This window comes from Ranitomeya imitator, chromosome 8, assembly GCF_032444005.1.
Source record: "Ranitomeya imitator isolate aRanImi1 chromosome 8, aRanImi1.pri, whole genome shotgun sequence".
NCBI lineage: Eukaryota > Metazoa > Chordata > Amphibia > Anura > Dendrobatidae > Ranitomeya > Ranitomeya imitator.
In genome coordinates, this window is record NC_091289.1 from 153,177,410 (window position 1) to 153,198,021 (window position 20,612).

The 20,612-nt window shown below is 45.3% G+C and overlaps 1 protein-coding gene across 5 annotated transcripts in view; it reads right to left on the minus strand.

Annotated features, from left to right (window-relative positions):
- Window positions 1-20,612, minus strand: part of EVI5 (ecotropic viral integration site 5) — a 206,541-nt gene that overhangs the window by 97,849 nt on the left and 88,080 nt on the right. For 4 of the 5 annotated variants that reach the window (XM_069737570.1, XM_069737568.1, XM_069737569.1 and 1 more), the window contains 5 exons: window positions 13,914-14,003; window positions 13,625-13,722; window positions 11,139-11,199; window positions 8,719-8,772; window positions 1,346-1,378 (listed from right to left, as the gene is read on the minus strand). In XM_069737570.1, the coding sequence (XP_069593671.1) occupies window positions 1,346-1,378; window positions 8,719-8,772; window positions 11,139-11,199; window positions 13,625-13,722; window positions 13,914-14,003 (336 nt within the window). The remainder of the gene's footprint in view (window positions 1-1,345; window positions 1,379-8,718; window positions 8,773-11,138; window positions 11,200-13,624; window positions 13,723-13,913; window positions 14,004-20,612) is intronic. The other variant, XM_069737571.1, reaches the window with a different exon arrangement.

Here is a 20,612-nt window from a genome sequence, read left to right on the forward strand (position 1 = left end):
TAAAGCAGCTTCAAATATGAAATAAAACATTTTGTAATAACAGCACTTTCATGTGATGTTTGTAATACTCCATCTCATTTTGCTTGCTTCTTGCTCAAACACCATGCTGAAAATTCTGTTTTAACTGATTAGTTCATGTACTATTAGAAGCTGCTTTGAACCGCTGCTCTAGCAACAAAGCACACTCAAACACTATACAAACTCTCACTGTCCAAGAATTGTGGTGTAAAGTAGAGACGCTCACACTGTTAGGCTATGTGCACACGTTGTGGATTTGGCTGCGGATCCGAAGCAGATTGGCAGCTGCAGATTCGCAGCAGCTTTCCATCCGATTTACAGTACCATGTAAACCTATGGAAAACCAAATCCGCAGTGCCCATGGTGCGGAAAATACTGCGCGGAAAAGCTGCGTTGTTTATTCCGCAGCATGTCAATTCTTTGTGTGGATTCCACAGCGGTTTACACCTGCTCCTCAATAGGAATCCGCAGGTGTAAAACCGCAGGTGAAAGCAGCACAAAAACCGCAGGAAATCCGGGGTAAATCCGCAAGTAAAACGCAGTGCGGATTATTCAAAAACGAATCTGCAACGTGGGCATATAGCCTTAAACTCACAAAGAAGCTCACACTGTTAACAGCTCACAAATATGGGTTCTTGCTAGAGCAGCAGTTCAAAGCAACTTCTAAAAGAGCACAAATTAGGCAGTAAAACAGCATTTTTCAGCTTGGTGTTTGAAAGAGAAGAAAGAGGGGAAAAAAATAAAGCAAGAGAGTAGATACCTTTGCCAAGTCTGATCAAATAAATTAAAAAGTTACTCTAATATGGTGCCTACTTGCATTCATGTGGGGAATAAATGATTAAAAATGGCTACCTCAAAAAAGTTTACCCGACAGCTTCGCTTTAATCTCCCCATCTCAAGTTCACTATATATTCTGGACTGCATTAATTCATGTGGTTTACACAGGCTGAAATGGAGCAAGCACAATGAATATGATACTTTACATTCCAATTAAGGTTAGGATCGTGCAAAATGATCGGATTTGGATCATGCAATGCAGTTAGTTTTTTTCTTAATTAAAAAAAAAAAAGTTAAATTCTGCTACAATTTTTTTTTTCTTTAATTAGAAATGGGTTAGACACACACCGAATTAGGCAGCGTGCAGTTCACAATGATTTAGTAATTAAAACAAAAGACAGTTCCAGGAGTCTAATATATGTTACAGGGGGTATAATGGCCACATAGATGCATGTAATAGTACTGCATGCATCATACCCCAGGAAAGCTAGAACAAAAAAAGACTTAACGAGGATTGGTTGTTATTAAGGACAAAATGTAATGACTATACCTGGATCAATCTATCTGCCAAGGATGCACTTTCCTATGGAAAGGAAAAATTCAGAGAGGAATTTCAGAGGAGAGATGAAAAATAAAGAATCAAGTATATATTTAAGAAAAAAAATAAATCATGAGTGCAGAGTGAGCAGGTAATGCTACCTTCTTTGAAAACAATGTTAAGCATTATTTGGGGAAATATAGTCATTCAACCAAAGTCTAACCTAGGTCTCCTGCACCAGATCTCCTGCGGGTGAGTTTACCTGTACAACTAGACAGATCAGCAGATTCCAGAAGGTAAACCAGCCCTGGTCTCTGCTGGGATCCAACAAGCTATGGCCATCTACAGACCACCTAAGGGTGATATTGGGTAGTTTCTTTGCTAGGCTGTTTGTACAGAAGCTTCATGGCACATGATTTCCAGATACATTAAATATAAAGGATTTTTTGGGTTCACGATATTGATGGTATATCGAAAGGACAAGTCATCCATATCCACTTGGTGGTTGTCCAGCCACTTAAAAGGGTTACTCCCATGTTCACAGATTTATATTCAAAAAAAGCCCATAAAAACAAGCACTTTTGCTATTTACTGCTTGTAAATTTGTAACCGTTCTTGAGAAATTAACACTTGTTTACAGTTTGCCCTGGAGACCGACCACCCCCTGTTGTCTAGCTTGTAAGAACAGCAGAAGTATCTGGTCGAGATTAGGAGGCCACAGTATGCTCCAGCGATCCTGGACAGCTTCAAAACTGCTTGAAAGCACTGCATGTGCTCTGCTGTCTAGCAGCTGTGGTCGGTCTCCAAGGCAACGAGCTGTAAACAAAAGTGTTAATATGTCAACAAGGGCTGAGAATTTTAACAAGCAGTAAATCACAAAAATTTTTGGATTTATAAGCACTATCCAACAATACCAATTTGATGAAGATGGCAATAACCCTTTAATGCTTACACTGGTGAATCTACACAGTTGTAGCATTTGGGTATTCCAGCATGGACCCTTTGCAGGAAATAGAACAAAATTGCTAAAGCCAGCAAAGCCGGTACCAAGCTGACATGTGGAATGAACGCATACAAAAGCAGTCTCGTCGAGGCCATCAATAGTCTGACTGGCTTTTTTGAAAAGAATAGATGTTATCCAAACAAGAGCTTTGCAAAGTGAATGGCCATCTATAGGCTAAAAGTAGAGCGAACGTGCTCCGATAAGGTGTTGGCATGCTCAAGTGCTAGACCAGTGACTTCGGCGTGCTCGAAAAATATGTTCGAGTCCCCGCTAACAGAAAATCCCTGCATGTGCTGCGGGTGACGAACAACAATGAGACATGCAGCCGCAGGGACTCAATATTATTCGAGCATGCAAAGACACTTGGCACCTGAGCATGCTCAGATAACACCTTATCAGAGTATGTTCCACTCATTACTCTCATCAGTAGTTAAAAAGGTATCCATAAAAAGATCTGGGGGAATGGAGTTCTCCAGACTTTCATCGTTAATTCGAGCAAAGCAGTATAAGATAGCGAGACGCAAGGAGAAATGGTTAACGGGCAAAAAGCACACAGTAGGAAAAAATCCAATGTGTGCAGGCACTGAGTCAGTCGGAGGTTGAGGGATCTGTCACATCCATTATTTCAAAAATATCTAGAAGATTTTAGGGATTTTCTAGGCCAGGTCTGAATTTCTGCACTCACTGAATAGAACTGCATTTTGACGAATCCTAAGGGCTTGTGCACACGTTGCACATTTGGTGCAGATTTTTTTGACATGCAGATTTTCTAGAAAACCCTGAAACAATCCTGAAGCCGGCAAAGTGAACAAGAAATCTGAAGCGCCACACACACGTTGCTTATTTTTGATGTGCAGAAAATAATCTGCAGCCTGTCAATTCTCTGTGCGTTTTTGCCCTGCGTTTTTCACCATTGACCTTGACTGTTTTTGGTGAATTTTTTTCCTGCAAAAAGATGCAGACGTTTTACTTCATGTGTGCAATTCCCTTACACAGTGTAAAGCATGCACACTGTCAGGATTCCGTCATTTGCCTTCTGGAGCAATAATCACGTGATCGCTCATCTACAAACTGCAGCGCTGCATACTCCTCCTACCAACTAGATTCTCCTTTTCTCTGAATGGAAAAGAAAAAAAGTATTGGTCGACATGTGACCACAAGCACAAAAACTGTATATGAGCGATCATTTGACAACTGTGCCAGAAGGCAAAACAACAGAATCCTGACAGTGTGCATATTTTGCACTGTTAGGATTTGGCAAAATACGGTCACAAAGTGCCTTCAGAAACTCATGCCTGGCCCAGAAAACTCCATTAATATATCTCCCATGGTTCATAAAAGGCTTGCACCAAGTTTGGAAGTTCTCCCCCATCTCTAAAGAGCCAAGTAAGAGGAGCGGTAGTTGACCATGTGCTCCTCCGCTCCATTCATTCTTAACGGCAGTGCCAAAGACCAGCTGAACGCTGTGCTCGGCCATCTCGGGTGGTCCCAGAGAATGAATAGAGAGCATGATTGACCACCGTTCTATCCTCACGGACACACTTTCCAAGGTTCAGTGGGGGTGCCACAGGTTGGACCCCCAGCAACTGAGAAGTCATCCTCCTATGGAAAGGGGGACAACTTCCAAACTTGCTACAATGCTTTCAATGCAATCATAATGTCATATATTCAAAGGAGGTAGAATGGTTTCTGCGAGTGCATAGGATATCGTGCAAAAGCAAAGATTCCAGAAAGAGCAGCGAGATCATTCGTAATGACGTGTGCGCAGTGACAGAGCATGGATTATAGACGGAGCGTCCTCTGAAGGCGCCTGCAGAACAGTCATTTACCACGTGCGAGAAAATGGACTTTATTATTGGAAAATTAATAACAAATGAGTGTATCCAGATTTACACTGAATTCTCCATGTAACCACAATTCTTTACAAGGCGCGGACACAGCAGCGATACAATATTACAGTATTGTGGATCTGTATTTATTTACAACCCTATTCCTTTCATCAAGTTGGGCATCAGCAGGTTAATCAGCTATATGCTCATCTGATATAGGGGCTCCTATGGATTTGTGGCCCCCGAGAAGGACGCGGTTAGAAAGGGGCTCCGTTTCCACCCACAATCACACGGCTGCAGATCCACAGTACCTGGCTATAGGAGCGCAGCGGTTGGCGGCGTGAATCGCTCAGCCATTTCTCAGTACTCGAGCCGACACATTACATCCAGAAAATACTTGACTGCACTGATTTTAGAGCAAATTGTATTTACAATCAGTACATGCTGATCTGTCCGCCTGGATTACAGATTTACAGTATAGCGATAAAAACATTAACAGTACATTATAATAAATAAGGCCCTGGTAGATAAAAAGTGGGGAGAAAAAGAAAAAAAAAACTACTAAATATCCTGACTGTTACTGTCAACTTTGTGATTGTGCCAGCCCAAGACAAGCCTATATAGAGAAATATTCTAAACTTCCCTGTCTGCAGCTTGAAGCACAGACTTGACAGACCGCCTGACCCCAATGTTTGAAGAGATGTAGAGGGATTGTCACCAGTTTTTTTTTTTTTTTGCTACCCTGAGAGTAGCATGATGTAGGGGCAGAGACACTGATTCCAGCAATGTATCACTTAGGCTATATGCACAAGTTGCAGATTTGACTGTGGAATTTTCTGTGCAGATTCTGCATTTCTTGGCAGAAAACGCAGGTCAGAATCTGCACCTTTTAGGCCATGTTCACACTTTGCGGTTTTTACCGCGGAACCGCGGCGATTTTGCCGCTGCGGGTCCGCTGCAGTTTACATTGCGTTTACAGTAACATGTAAACCCTATGGAAACCGCAAACCGCTGTGCACATGCTGCGAGAAAAACCGCACGGGAACACAGCGGTTTACAACCCGCAGCATGTCACTTCTTTGTGCAGAACCGCGGCGGTTCTGCACCAATAGGAATGCATTGATCCGCTTACTTCCCGCATGGGGCTGTGCCCACCATGCGGGAAGTAAGCGGATAATGTGTGGGTGGTACCCGGGGTGGAGGATAGGAGACTCTCCTCCAGGCCCCGGGAACCATATTTGTGTAAGAAAAAAAAATTAAAATAAAAAATCATGATATACTCACCTCTCAGCGCTGCACGCGGCTGTCCGGTCTCAGGTTTGCTATGCGACATGACCGTGACGTCACGAAGGTCCTTCTCGCACAGCATCTTTGGAACTGGACCGCCGCCTGCAGCGCCGAGGAGATCGGGACGTCAGAGGGTGAGAATATCATTATTTTTATTATTTTTAACATAACTATTGATGCTGCATATGCAGCATCAATAGTAGGAGTAAATCCCGCAGCGGAACCCGCAACACAAACCGCAATAAATCTGCAGGGATAACCGCAGCGGGTTTGCCCTGCAGATTTATTAAATCCGCTGCGGGAAAACCCGCAGCCCCCATCCTAGGTGTGAACATAGCCTTATTGGTATGTGCACACGTTGCAGATTTTTGTGCGGATTTCTTCCTTTTTTTAACACCTGCAGATTTCTATTATGAAGTCTGTGCAGAAACACAGCAGATCTGCACAAAGAACTGACAAGGTCCTTTTTTTAATCTGCTGCGTTTTCCGTGCAGATTTTTCTGCACCATTAGCACAGAATTATTATTTTTTTTGCCATTGATTTACATTGTACTGTAAATCACTTGTGGATCTGCAGAGTTTGAGCGGAAAAAAAACGCTGCAGATCTGCAGGAAATCTGTGCTGCAGTTTTCATAAAACGAGTTTTATCTGCTGCAAATCTAGCAATGCTCTAGATGCGGAGCTCTGTATAACCCCACCCACATCACTGATAAGCAGCTTTCTGCCTATGTACAGTGCACACAGAAAGCTGTCAGTCATGGAGGTGTGGTTATACAGAGATCACGAATATGGAGAACTACCTGGTACCAGGTTTACTAGTCATTTATCGATAAAAATCACCGTTTTATCAGCAGATTATCAAAGATATTGCAAGAAACAGTAAGTGACACATCGCTGGAATTAGGGTCTCAGTTTCTACATTAGGCTGCTCAAATTATGTGACAAAATTCTGGCAACAGATTCCCTTTAAATATGGAAGTACTCCTATCACACAGAAAAAATACTGACAACAGAACACTATTTGTCTGGCCAAGCATGTAACGTGTGGTGGCCGCCTCACCACTGCCCCCGACGTGTGTGTGTGTGTGTGTGTGTGTGTGTGTGTGTGTGCGTGCGTGCGTGCGTGCGTGCGTACACACACGTGTTGTGTCACAATTTTCTGAGACTGGTAATTTTTTTTTTTCCTACGGGGTTATGGCTTGTTTTGTGGCATGACGAGCTGCAAGTTTAATCATTAAGAACCAAAAAGACCATAGAGTCCTAAAAATTCCCTTTAATACATTAAAAGCATGTAAGACTCAGTATTGAATAAATAAATTATATATATCGTATATACTCGAGTATAAGCCAACCCCCCTAATTTTGCCACAAAAAAATGGGAACACTTATTGACTCGAGTATAAGCCTCGGGTGGGAAATGAAGAAGCTACCGGTTAATGTCAAAAATAAAAATAGATACCAATAAAAGTAAAATTAATTGAGACATCAGTAGGTTAAGTGTTTTTGAATATCCATATTGAATCAGGAGCCCCATATAATGCTCCATAAAGTTCATGATGGGCCCCATAAGATGCTCCATAGAAACATTGCCCCATATAATGCTGTATAAAGGTTGTTGGCCCCATAAGATGCTCCACACATATTATGGCCCCATGAGATGCTCCTCATATATGCATTGTGGCCCCATAAGATGCTCCACACATTTGCCCCATTTGCTGTTGCTGCGAATAAAAAAAAAAAAAAAAAATAATTCTCACCTCTCATCGCTCAGGCCCCCGGCACTTGCGATATTCACCTTCCACGTTCCATCGCTGCGCGCTGCTCTGTCTTCCATCCTCGGCACTGACTGACAGGCAGAGGGCGGCGCACACACTAATCGCATCATCGCGCCCTCTGACCTGTACAGTCACAGCCAGAGAACGGAAGACAGAGCAGCGCGCAGTGATGGAACGGGGAACGGGGGACAGGTGACTATCGCGCAATGCTCCCCCTCCCCTGATATACTCACCTGCTCCCGGCGCGGTCCCCTGGCAGCGTCTCACTGTCAGATGGTCTCCGGGAGCCGGCAGCATCTTCCTGTGTTCAGTGGTCACGTACCGCTCATTAGAGTAATGAATATGCGTGCATATTCATTACTTTAATGAGCGGTACCACGTGACCGCTGAACACAGGAAGCGCTACCCGGAGACCATGGGACATGCAGGGACAGCGCCAGGAGCAGGTAAGTATATCACAGCCGCCGCTCCCCCTCACCCACCGACCCCACACCGACACTGACTCGAGTATAGGCCGAGAGGGTCACTTTCAGCCCAAAAAAGTGGGCTGAAAATCTCAGCTTATACTCGCACACTTGCAGGGTGTTTGGGGAAATCTGATCAGGGCTGGTCTCGTTGTGCCAGGCAGTGATACAACTAGACCCATCATGTCTCTACTCGCCCCTTTTGCTCACCCTACTTGGCAGCGGAGCGGCATGGCACCCGCGCTCATCGTCTGTGTCCCTGTCCCTAGTACACAACATTTATCTAGATTTCAATACACAAATGTTTGTAAAAGAATTTAAAAAAAAGTACCTTCAATAGGTTGAAAGTATGCAATGGCTCCAAGAGCCTATAGAAACACAAGGCAGGTTCTACATGGCCCTAATATCCATATATCAGAGATTTAGATGAACCCGGATCACATTTCCCCAAACACCCTGCAAGTCTTTGTCTTTAAATATATATGCATTCAATACTGAATTCTACATGCCTTTATTATATTAATAAAAGGCAATTGTTTCCGATCTATTGTCTTTTTGGTTCCTCAGTTTACGAGGCTCTGCTTCTTTATTACTTGGTTGTTACCAAGTTTCAATTGTTACCATCTTAAACTTTTGGGGAAGGTGCCACTACCAAGAATACATATAAGACATAACAAAAGTGTGAAACAACGGAAAGTATATAATTCCACATGTGTTAATTCATAGTTTTGATGCCTTCAGTGTGAATGTACAATTTTCATAGACCTGAAAATACAGAAAAATCTTTAATTGAGAAGGTGTGTCCAAACTTTTGGTCTGTACTGTAATCTACATACGTATACTATATCTATATCTATATATGTGTGTGTGTGTGTGTGTGTGTGTGTGTGTGTGTGTGTGTGTGTGTGTATATATATATATAATATATAATATAATATATACACACACACGTCACACTATACTGCAAATGTCAAGAGATCACAATAGTGCATTAAGTCTACCAGATTCCAAGGTGTACAATCTTACCTTCTCCAAGGTTTCAATCCGCTGTTTCAATAACCTGTTCTCAGTCCGCAGTCTCTGAAAGAGCAGAAATCACAGATCACTACACTGAATGGTGACAGATTTCAGCCATCTGATCACATTAAACAATGCATCACAAAACCAAGATGGTTACCTGTATGCCCACCTATACAAAAGGCTCAAAAAAAAAAAAAAAGAAGTTGTGCTTGCAAACTCACACATGTTCCAATATAAACTTGGTGTGTGGATTCATCAAGGATTTTTATTGCCAGAATACTGAAGGGAAACAATGCTTGAAACTTGCTAAAAAAAAAATGCTATTTTCAGTGATTTTACAATAGACATGGCCAGCTTCGATACTTTTCAAAACAAGGAAGGGAGGAGCGTAGCAAACCACGCCAGACAAACGTATCATTATTTACTCTTTTTTTCTTTTATTGTTTCGCAACCTCACAACCTGGAATTTCACTTTGAGAGTTTGCATCAGTTCATTTAAAGAACATGCCTAATTTTGAACATTTGGTTTTCTTTTTACTGTGAAGCAAACAACAAAACAGGACAAAACTCAAAACTTCAGTGTGCGTAAACTATTCAGTCAGTATTTTGTAGAGCCTCATTTTGCTGCAATTACAGCGGCAAGTCGCTCTGGATAAGTCTTTATGAGCTTTCCATATTTTGCCACTAGGATTTTTGCCCATTCCTCCAGGAAAAACTACTCCAGCTCCTTCAGGTTAGATGGCTTCCTTTGGTGAACAGCAATCCTCAAGTCTGACCACAGATTCTCAATTGGATTAAGATCTGGGATTTGATTAGGCCCCTCCAAAACATTTACACGCTTCCCAATAAGCTACTCGACTATTGCTTTAGCAGTTTGCTTTGGGTCATTGTCTTGTTGGAAGGTGAACGTCAGTCAAAATCTCAAAACACTGACAAACTGAAAAGGGTTTTGCTAAGGAATATCCCTGTAATTTGCACCTTCCATCTTCCCCTCGACTGACCATTTTCCCTATCCCTGCTGCCGAAAAAATCCCCACAGAATGATTCTGCCACCACGTTTCACTGTGGGGATGGTGTTCTTGGGGTGATTAACTGTGTTGGTTTGGTCCCAGACATGGTGTTTATCTTGGTGGCCACAAAGTGCCATTTTGGTCTCATCTGACCACAACACCTTCCTCTGTACAGTTGAATAGTGTCCCACTTGTCTTTTGGCAAACTCACAACGAGCCTTACAAGTTGCGTGTGCAAGTAAAGGCTTTTTTCTGCCCACTTACACGCTGCCCATAAAGGCCACCTCTATGGAGTGTACGGCTCATTGTGGTCATACGGAGAGATACTCCAGTCTCTGCTTGGGAACTCTGCAGCTGCTTCAGGGTTACCTTTGGCCTCTGTGCTGCTTCTCTGATTAATGCCCTCCTTGCCCGGGCTGAGGAGGTTTGGTAGGTGGCCCTCTCTTGGCAGGTTTGTTGTAGTACTATGTCCTTTACATTTGATGAGAATGGATTGGGATGGTGCTACGGGGGATCATCAGGGATTGGGATATTTTATTTTTAACACAACCCTGAACTTGTACTTATTAACAACTTTGCCTCTGACTTGTTTGGAGATCTCCTTGGTCTTCATGGAGTTGTTTGCTTACTGGTGCCTCTTGCTTAATGGTGTTGCAGCCTCTATGGCATTTCAGAAAAGGTAAAGTGTATATACTGACAGACCCGTGACATTAGATTGCACACAGGAACCTCTCACTAAGCTTGGAACTTATGAAGGGAATTGCTTTCACTACTAAATTTTTGGGGCTTCATAGCAAAAGGGGTGACTACATATGCACATGCCAATTTTTAGTTATTTGTTCCCATACATTTTAGTTATGCCTATATTTTTCTCACGTCACCAACTTAGACTATTTAGTGCTGATGCATCACACACAAATCAGATTACAAAAATACTTAAACACGTTGCAATGTAACAAAATAGGTAAAAAGCCAAGCAGGGCGAATACTTTTGCAAGTTACTGTACATCACAAAAGTATTATACATTACGACAGATGTGCGCCAGCTACTTACTGACTTACAGTTCTGGCAATTGTAAAATGAGACAAATTCATTAAAGAGGGACATGTCTCCCAAACAATTTGGTGCATCTTATTCTCATGCTTCTTTCTTACAATATGGAGTTCAAAATGTCAAGTTCACAAATAGAGGGGGAAAAAAACAAAAAAAAACCTTAAAAATCGCTGAAATGGATCACAACTAAATAGAGCAGCGTGCAACAATTGCAACCATGCTCATCTCAGGTTGGAAAAGTTTCTAAGTGTTTCTCTTATTTATTAATTACAATAGTGAAGGCCACAGATCTTTAATGTTGGGCTAGGCAGAATACACCTTCCTTGTATAAATTAAAAATCATGACAGTCAAAACATTTTACCTTGATTTCAACTTGTTCTTCCATCTCCTTTGTTTTTATTGTAGTGTACTCTTTTTCTAATCTGAAACACAGGAAGCCATCATAAGCGAGACTGAGGACAAAAATTTAAAATGTGTGTTTGAAAAAATGCTGCAAATTTGCTCATAGTTAACGCCATTTTGATCAGTTAACTGTAAGTATCCTATGTTATTTAGATGTACTCTTACCACCTACTTATTGGAGGGTATGTGCCCATTTGGTTTTGTGTTTTTTTCTTGGGTTTGATCTCTGCTCTTACACATTGCACATACACCAACTTAAGGCTCAGGATCATTTATTTGGTTTTGCTGTAGTTCCTTGCACTCTGTACAAACAGGGGCATGACCTCCCTTCTTGAGCGAGGCATTTAATATATAAAAGCTTACCATGTCTGAATGTTTTGGGCTAAGGTCCTGCTCCCACCTCATCAATATTATTTTGCTTTTATAGTGCTTTCACATTCCCCAGCACTTTACAGACATCATCATCACGGTCCCCATTGGGGCTCACAATCTAAATTCCCTATCAGTAGGTCTTTGGAATATTGAGGTCAGCTGACGCAAGGTGAGGTTTTAGTAATGGGTAGGACTGTCCCGATTGGGGACACCTTGTTGCGATGGGATAACTCGCATTTTTTTTTTAAATCAAAATAGTGGTACCCAAGTTACACATGCTATCACTATTTACTTACTACAGGGTACATGCTCTTTTTTCCTCGGGTTTTGTCATAGAATCAACTGAAGCTGAATAGATTTAAAAAAAAAAAAAAAAAAAAAAAAAACACAAAGTCTAATGTTAATTTGTTCCAGTCAGATAAATCCTTGTCAAACAACTCCGTGTGCCCATAGACTAAAAATTGGAGGTACATTTTAGCAATTTACTGGAAATCCGTGAAGCATGCCTACTGCTGAGCTTCAGTGTCACATATTAACCTGCAATATACCTTATTTTATGGATTATAAGACGTACCCCACATTTTGAGGAGAAAAATAGGGGAAAAAATGTTTTAATAAAATGATGGTGCTTCTTATAATCCACGCGTCTTATTATTGCTTACTGGGGGGTGGTGGCTGCGGTGAAGTGGGGTCTCTGCTGGAGGAGGAAAGCGTGGGGCATTGCTGCAGGCTAGGATGAGCGGGTGTTCCGATGTGCGGTGCTCCGCTGTGCAGGTGTTTCCGCAGCTGCGCGGGCTCCGCCAACATTTAGTGCAAGGCCAGAGCCCCTGCAGTTCCATGGTTTCCTGTGCAGTGGACGCCGGGAAAATGGCTTCTGTAGGCAGCGCATGCGCAGACGGAGATCTTGGCACCAAGATCTCGGGAGATGAGATCTCAGCACTGAAATCTCATCTCCAGAGATCTTGGTGCCAAGATCTCCATCTGCGCATGTGCTGCCACGGCAGCCATTTTCCTGGAGTCCACCGCATAGGAAATTATGGAACTGTAGGGGCTCTGGGCTTTCACAAAATGTTGGCAGAGGCCATGCAGCACCGGAGACACCCAGCAACATGCCGCACATCGGAACACCCCCTCATCCCAGCCTGCTGCCTGCAACCACGCCCCACACCTGCCTCCACCGTGTCCGGTAAGGTATATCTCCATTGTAAGAAGCACACCCATTTTCCCCCAAAATTTGGGGGGAAAAAAGTGTGTCTTATAATCCAAAAAATACGGTTAACAGACCAGTCCCATTTTAAAGTTTGTGCATAGCACTTCAAATACATGCCTGAGAATACTGGCTCCCAGGCCCAAGAAGAGACATATGCTAGTACATTCATAAAACAACAACTTATTTAAATATATACAAAATATAATATATAAAAAGCAAGGAATACCTGAGCAAAAACACAATTATAGGACTCCACCTATGCATCAGTTTGCAAGTAGTAACATTTCATTAAGCATTGCTGATAAAGTTTACAATAATTCAACATGAGATGTGTAAATGGGATACAGATCCATCCAAGTAGATTAAAAAAAAAAATATTCTGTGCAGTAATATTACATATTAAGTTACTAAAACACCTGATATAATAGATGGATCAGAAAAATATATAAATAAAGTGCCTCACAAACCAACAAAGTGCTAGTGCAAACTTAGGAATGTTCCTATGCAGGTTTGTATGAACAAGATCGTAAAGACTTTATTTAAAGCCCTCGGTGTCCGCAATTAATGACGGCGCCGTTTCAACGGCCCATGGAAAAAGCAACAGTGAAATGACAGCAGCTTGTATAAATATCGGTTATTTTATGAGCTTTCTAGCATGTCTCTTCTTGGACCTGGAAGCCTGCGTTCTCAGGCTGTGTAAACATGGTGGTGACAATGAACCCGCACAGAAATACATTATGGTGTGACGTAGCATAATGTGAGCGATGGTCACGAGATTGGGCGTCATGGCCAACGTCCCTACGTACTTCTAGCCTCGTACTTATGTTGGACATGTACAAGCCTGCTGCAGCTAAATCACTTACTTTTTCATCTTTTTTGCATTGTATTTCACTTGATATGCTGCTTGAATTAGTTTCTCAGGACCTCCATCAAACTGATGTGGAATGACCTTCTGAAAGTGCTGCGAGAGAGAAAACAGGATTCCTTCACACCGACGCGGAGAACAGAGAATTCTCCAAAAGGCACAAGATAACATTTCATAGATGCCAACATCAATTATTTTTATATTATGCTTGTGTATATAGCGCCAACATATTCTGCAGTGCTTTACATACACCACTGCTCCAACTGAATATAATCGCAATTAATTACCTGTAACATCCCTTCCATATCCAGCTGCATTAACTCTGCCTGGTTCATCTGAAGAACAGCAAGGCCTACTCGAAAAACTATTTCTAAACCCTGGGAATTAAAAAGTAGAGGATAATTATCAAGATGCTCATTGAGAACAAATATATACACAGCCGTCAAGACATTATTTCTTTATGCAAGTATACGGTGATTTTTATTCATCTTGCACCACTTTGGTATTGTTAAAGGGAGAAACCCAAGAGCACCTCCTGCTGATATGCCATAGCAGTGCACATGGGAGTCAGAGGGGGCGATGGTGGGCTTTTCTGCTCGGACCCCTTCTTCAACATGAGCCGTAAGACTAAGACTGCACGTGAATGGCTGACAAGTAATAATACTTTCTATTGTGGAAATACCTGGCTGATCATAGCTTTCCTTGGGAACAAAAAAAATACAAATATGATCACTGAGAAAATCCCTATCTGAAAGGAGTTAAAGGGATTTTCCCACTAACAAAGTTAAATTTTAAAATCAGTAGATCTTTGAATAATAATTTCCACTAATGGATCTGATTAAATAAAAAATGTTCCTGTGCTGAGATAATCTTATAAATGTGCTGTGTACTGTGTAATGGCTGTGTCTGACCGTACAGGAACATAGTGGGATCATACCACAGCTCCTGGGCAGGGGGGAAGCAAGAGAGTAGACAGAGAGCATAGCATGAGATCACAGCTTATTCCGTTAGGTAAAACATTGATTATTAACAGGCAGGGAAAGGTTTTACCTCACAAAATAACAGAAAATAATAATAATTAAGCATTAGTTGTGATCCCCTGCTGTACTGTCTGTATACTCTTTTGCTTCCTCCCCGGCCAGGAGCTGTGGTATGATCAGACCATGTTCCTGTACTGTCAGACACAGCAGGGGCACATTTATAAGATTATCTCAGCACAGGAACATTTTATTTACACACATCCAATTATGGAAGTTATTATTATTCCAAGATCTATTGATTAATGTGTAAATTAAAATTTACTTTGTTCCTGAGAAAACCCTTTAACTCTGGTAAGACTCTCTCCAGAAGCTCAGGCTCACCACGCATTTCCCATACAGTGGCAGCACACATGTAGTACTACCTGCCGGCTACGTCCCATGAATGACTATCCATATAGTGCATGATCTGGCGCTCCCCTGCCCACAATGATGTTTCTCGGCCCTGTGAATAGTGACTAGAGCAGTGGCCTTCCCTGTATGAGGACTATTACATGGTATTCGGACTGCTGAAATCAATAGTATTCTGGTCACAATGTGAACATATGAGGAGATTACAAAAACAGGATTTTTGGTTGCTTACCGTAAAATCTGTTTCTCGGAGCCTTCATTGGGGGACACAGAAACCATGGGGTGTATGCTGCTGCCACTAGGAGGCTGACACTATGCAAATAAAAAAGTTAGCTCCTCCTCTGCAGTGTACACCCTACCGACAGGAAGTAGGATATTCAGTTAGCGAAAAAGCAGTAGGAGAAGCAACGTGTAAAAGAGAAAGAATAATAACATAATAAACTTTATCCACATAGCGCCAACAAATTCCACGGCGCTCCATAGATTAACAGTTTCAAGCACTCAAAGAGTATTCAAAGAACTCAAACGTATACAGTAAACAGAGCTGTTCAACTTGGGAGGGAGCTGTGTCCCCCAATGAAGGCTCCGAGAAACAGATTTTACGGTAAGCAACCAAAAATCCTGTTTTCTCTATCGCCTTTCATTGGGGGACACAGAAACCATGGGACGTCCCAAAGCAGTCCCTGGGGTGGGAAAAACAGACTTCCATCAAGTACGAGGACTAACCACTGCCGCCTGCAGGATCATTCTGCCCAGGCTGGAGTCCGCCGTAGTCCGGCGAAACGTGTGGATGGAAGACCAGGTTGCCGCTTTGCAAAGCCGTCGGCGAAAACCCCTGTGACGTACCACACTGGAAGCGCCGACTGCCCGGGTAGAGTGAGCCTTTATCTCAGGAGGGGCACTCTGTTCTTGACCCGGTAAGCTTCCAAAATTGCCGTTCTGATCGAGCGAACAATAGTCGCCTTGGAAGCCAGCAGGTCTCTACGCACGCCATCAAGGATGACGAAAAGAGAATCCATCTTTCGGAAAGCGGCCGTGCTAGCCAGGGAGATCCTCACTGCCCTGACGGGGTCCAGCCTGTACAACGATCGCTCCAGAGGATGAGTCGGAGCTGGACAAAAGGAAGGTAGAACGATGTCCTCGCTGAGGTGGAAAGATGAAAACCACCTCGTGAAAAAGAAGGAAGGCGGAGGCCTGGGACCACCTTGTCCTGGTGGAAAAACCATAAAGGAGGTCGGCAAGAAATGGCCGCCAACTCAAACACGCGGCGGATCAAAGAGATGGACTTGAGAAAAGCCACCTTCCGAGATAGAACTGACAGGGAAAACTCCCTGAGAGGCTCAAAAGGGGGGAACCCCTGAGAATAACCAGCACAACCTTTAAATCCCATGAATCCACAGAGGCCCTGTACAGAGGGACAGCGTGGGCTACTCCTTGAAGGAAGGTCTTAACCTGTGGCTGAGAAGAGAACGTCTTCTTAAAGGGAAGAAGAGCGCAGGAACCTGGCCCTTTATGGAACTGAGAGCGAAGCCCAAATCCAGTCCTGCCTGAAGGAAAACCAAATGGAAGGCAGGGAAAGGACATAGGTGAAAAGCGGTTGGACTCGCATCAACGAAAGTAAGCCTTTCAGGTACGATAGTAGATCCTGAAAGAAGACGAAGGCTTCCTAGCCTGGATTATAGCGTGACCCATCCGGGCCAAAAGCCCGGACGCTCTTAGAACTGTGGAGTCCACAGCCACGCCGTTAAACTGAGCGACCGATAATTCGGGTGGCAGATCGGACCCTGAGACAGCAGATCGAGTCTGTTTGGAAGGCACCAGGGGTGACCGGGAGAAGATTGATGATGTCCGCAAACCAAGACCTCCTGGGCCAATCCGGGACGATCAGAATGACCGACACCCATCCCGCCTTGATCTTTTCGACAGCTTGGAAAGCAAGGGAAAGGAGTGGGAACCGATAGGGGAGCGCGAACTGCAACCAAGGAATGGCCAGAGTGTTAACACTACTGTGAGAGGATCGCGAGACCTTGGACCGACCCAAGGGACCTTCCTATTCAATCGGGACGCCATGAGGTCCACATCTGGAGTCCCCCAATCGAAGAGCAATCCGATAGGAAACCTCCTAAAGTACCAGTCCCCTGCCACAAGGCCCTCGCGGCCGAGGAAGTCGGCGGCCTAAATGTCCACGCTGGGGACATGCACTGCGGAGCTCACCAGGACCGTTACCTTTGTCCAAAGGAGGATCCTGGAAACTCGGCCGAGGCCAGAGACCGCCGAGTCCACCCCTGGTGGTAGATATATGCCACTGCTGTGCCATTGTCTGTCTAGGCTGCTGAGAATCCTTACCCAGTGAAGGAAAGACAGAAAGATGATCCGGAACTCGAGGACATTGATCGGCAAGGAGGACTCCTGCACCAACCAACAACCCTGAAAAGAACAGGTGACAAAGCCCCGCGCCTCCGCCGAGCGGGCTGACGTCCGTCGTCACCACCTGCCAGGGAACTGAAAGGAAAGATATGCTGTGAAGGATCTACTCTGGGATAAGAGAAGTGACCTCGGCCACCAGTCGGGGAACCGTTTGACCCGGGGGAAAGCCGGATCTGACGATGCAAGGAGAAGACAGACCTGTCCCCCTGTGATAGAGTAGCCTGCTGAAGAAGTCTTGAATGAAACGGGCGAAGGGAAAATTGCTCCCGATGTTGCAACCAACCTCCTTAGGACCTTTAAGGCCCATCGGAAAGGAGGGGAGCCGAAAACCCTGGAGCAAGCAAACTTCCTGACAAAGGAGGGATACCCTGTCTTCGGGAAGGAAGACTCTGGTCCGACAAGTGTCGAAGAACATGCCCGGAGATACGAGGCGCTGAACAAGACGGAACTTCTTCCTGTTGACGAGCCACCCGCAACGGCTAGAGTGTCGGGAAGATGGATAGACTTTCGGGAGCCTGAAACTGAAATTCCTGAGCCTCCATGGAAGCGATTACTGAACAAGGGAATATCATCCTGAAGTGTCTCCGACGAAACCTCCCGTTCTTCAAATTGAGATCCGGACTGGGACGAACCTTGTTGTCCTGTGTCAGTACAGAAAGATTTGAAGAGAAGCCTGTGAACCGTTGAACCGTTCCTGTTCTGGGACGGGAACGATTACCCCGGATCTAAGGAGGGAAACAATGGCTGTAAAGAAACCCGGGACTAGAGCGGGGTCTCTTGGAGGTTGGGATTCGAAGAAAACGATCCCAGGGCCGTGAAATGAAGATTTTGTATCTAGAGGATACAAGTGCCCTGGCCCATGCGTCCTCTACTGAGGAGACCCAGACGTCCCTGAGGAACAGGAGAAACGGGCTAGAGTCTAGTCGTGGGTCATGCCTAGGTGGAACTTCCAGTCCTGGACCTGGAGAATCCACGTTAGGAGTAGCGGGGACGCCAGGAAGGAGTGAGTCGAAGAATACCTTCTTTCCTTAACGTGCCTGTGGCCTCTGTTGCGAAAAGGAATCTGATGCCGCGAAACGACGCAAAAAAGGCCGAAAAGGACCGAAGTTGCCGCCTAAGAGAACTGGTGCCGCCAGTGGCGTCCTTAATAATTTGGTCCAGCTTGGAACCGAAAGGACGTGATCCTTGAAAAAGCCAGGCTCGTAAGGGACTTCTTTGATGACTCTTGAGCCAAACAGAACGACGGCTGGCAACAACATTACCGGGTGTCTGAGCGGCAGAAGACGCGACGTCCAGAGAACACATTACTCCCCGGCATGAGTAATCTGGGTGGTAACTTCCGCCAGCCAGTCTGGTGGAGCTCCAGCTAGAATGCCCCAACGGAGTTGTTTTAGCCCCTTCGGATACCGACTTCGAAACCCAAGTGCAAGCGGGCATAGGGATGATGCGGCAGGTTCGAGAGCCGAATTCACAAAGGATTCCATGATCCTATCGATGGAACCTGTCAGAGTCGCCCCACCGGACAGCGTGAGGACTGTGTTGGTGGCAAGTCTATTGGCGATGAGATTCGGAGGAAAGAGATATGAGACTCCAAGACGCTTTCCTCTTTGAGAACGTCCGGTCGAATTCGCTCTTTCTCTGGCCAGAAGCTCCTCGATTCAGGATGAGGAGCGAATCCCTTGGGAGGTAGTTTAGACCGTCTAAACGAAACCGCCTGATCTGCGGGTTTCGTAGAGGAATCTTTGTAGCCACAAGTCAGATTGGACGCTCCAATGAGGCTTTGAACCATATCCCTCATGATAAGATATGGTTCGACTCCGGCCCCAAATTATCCTCCGAAGGCACATCAGAGAAAGCCTCGCCTGACTCCGGGGGGGACCACAGAGAAAGACCGTGGGGCGAGATGGACCGAGAAGATAACTCAGACTGGCGTTCCCGACTGAATCTTTCGCGGCCTGTATTGGAAAACTCGGACAGGGCTTCCTGCGACCCGCTGGCTACTACGGAAGGCTGCAGGGGCAACCGATCGAGCACGGACACAAGGGTCTGGGACACCCGTGTGAGATCCGCTACTAATAGAGACAGAGGGGAGGCCCAACCTGGGGTGGGGACTTCGCTCTGAGGCGGAGCAGCGGGAACAAAATGTGGGTTGCTGCAGGCCTGCCTGAAGGGAGCTTGTGGTTACAAGGCGAACCCTGAAAGTGTTTCACTAAGACACAGGAAAAGGTAGGAGGCCGGGAGCGACCTCCCTTAAAATTAGACCGAACGGGCCCCTAAGGGAAATGTCAGAAGATTAGGGGTTTGAGTCAAACTGCGGTGCAGAGGTACTCACGGCAGGCGCTGCGGTGTCCAGATGGAAAGCTGCACAGCTTGGAAGATGCTCCTCAGGAACAATAGCCCCTAGGAGAACAGGTAGACACATCTGGAGCACTCTTGTCCGGAACTTACTGCAGGCCTGAAGAACAGCAGTGGAACAGAAAGATGGAGCTGCTGTCCTGCAGCCTCTGGTGTGATCCGCACAGATGATGTGCTGTGCCCCCAGGAGAAAATGCGGGCACATTGGAATCTCTTGCCCTGGCTCAGCAGCGACGTGGGGGAAGGGGCGGAGACAGCCCACATGGCGCCGGTGGGCGGAGTTTGCAGGGCACAGTTTGTCGGGCGGGAGAAAGCCCGCCCGAAGAAAGCGGAAGTGAAGGAGCGCGGTACCGGAAGTAGGCCCCGGCGGGAGCCGGGACCTAAATTAGAGGCCGGTGCCGCTGGAAAAGAGACCGCGGCCCCGGAACAGTGCACCGCAGAGCAGCGCGGCAGCCTGCCAGGACCACAGGGAGAACGGGACGTGGCGCCGAAGTAGGCCCCGGCAGAAGCCGGGACCCAAATTAGAGGCAGGCGCCGCTGGAAAGGGGATCGCGGCGCCGAAGCCCGCAGGGCGGCCGCAGGGGGGAGCGGTGCCGGCGTCGCCAGAAAAGTGACATTGCGGCCGCTGCGCAGTGCGGCCGCAGGGAGGGCACTGCGGCCCCGATGAAGGGGATAGCCCGTAGTGCAGAGCCACTGCTCGTCTTGGTGCCCCTAGGATCCCTTTTAAAATAAAATCAGCGCCGCCATAGAAGATAGTGCAGCGTATTTAGAGATCTGGAAATTTAGGGGAAATACTCACCTAAACATCCCACGCAG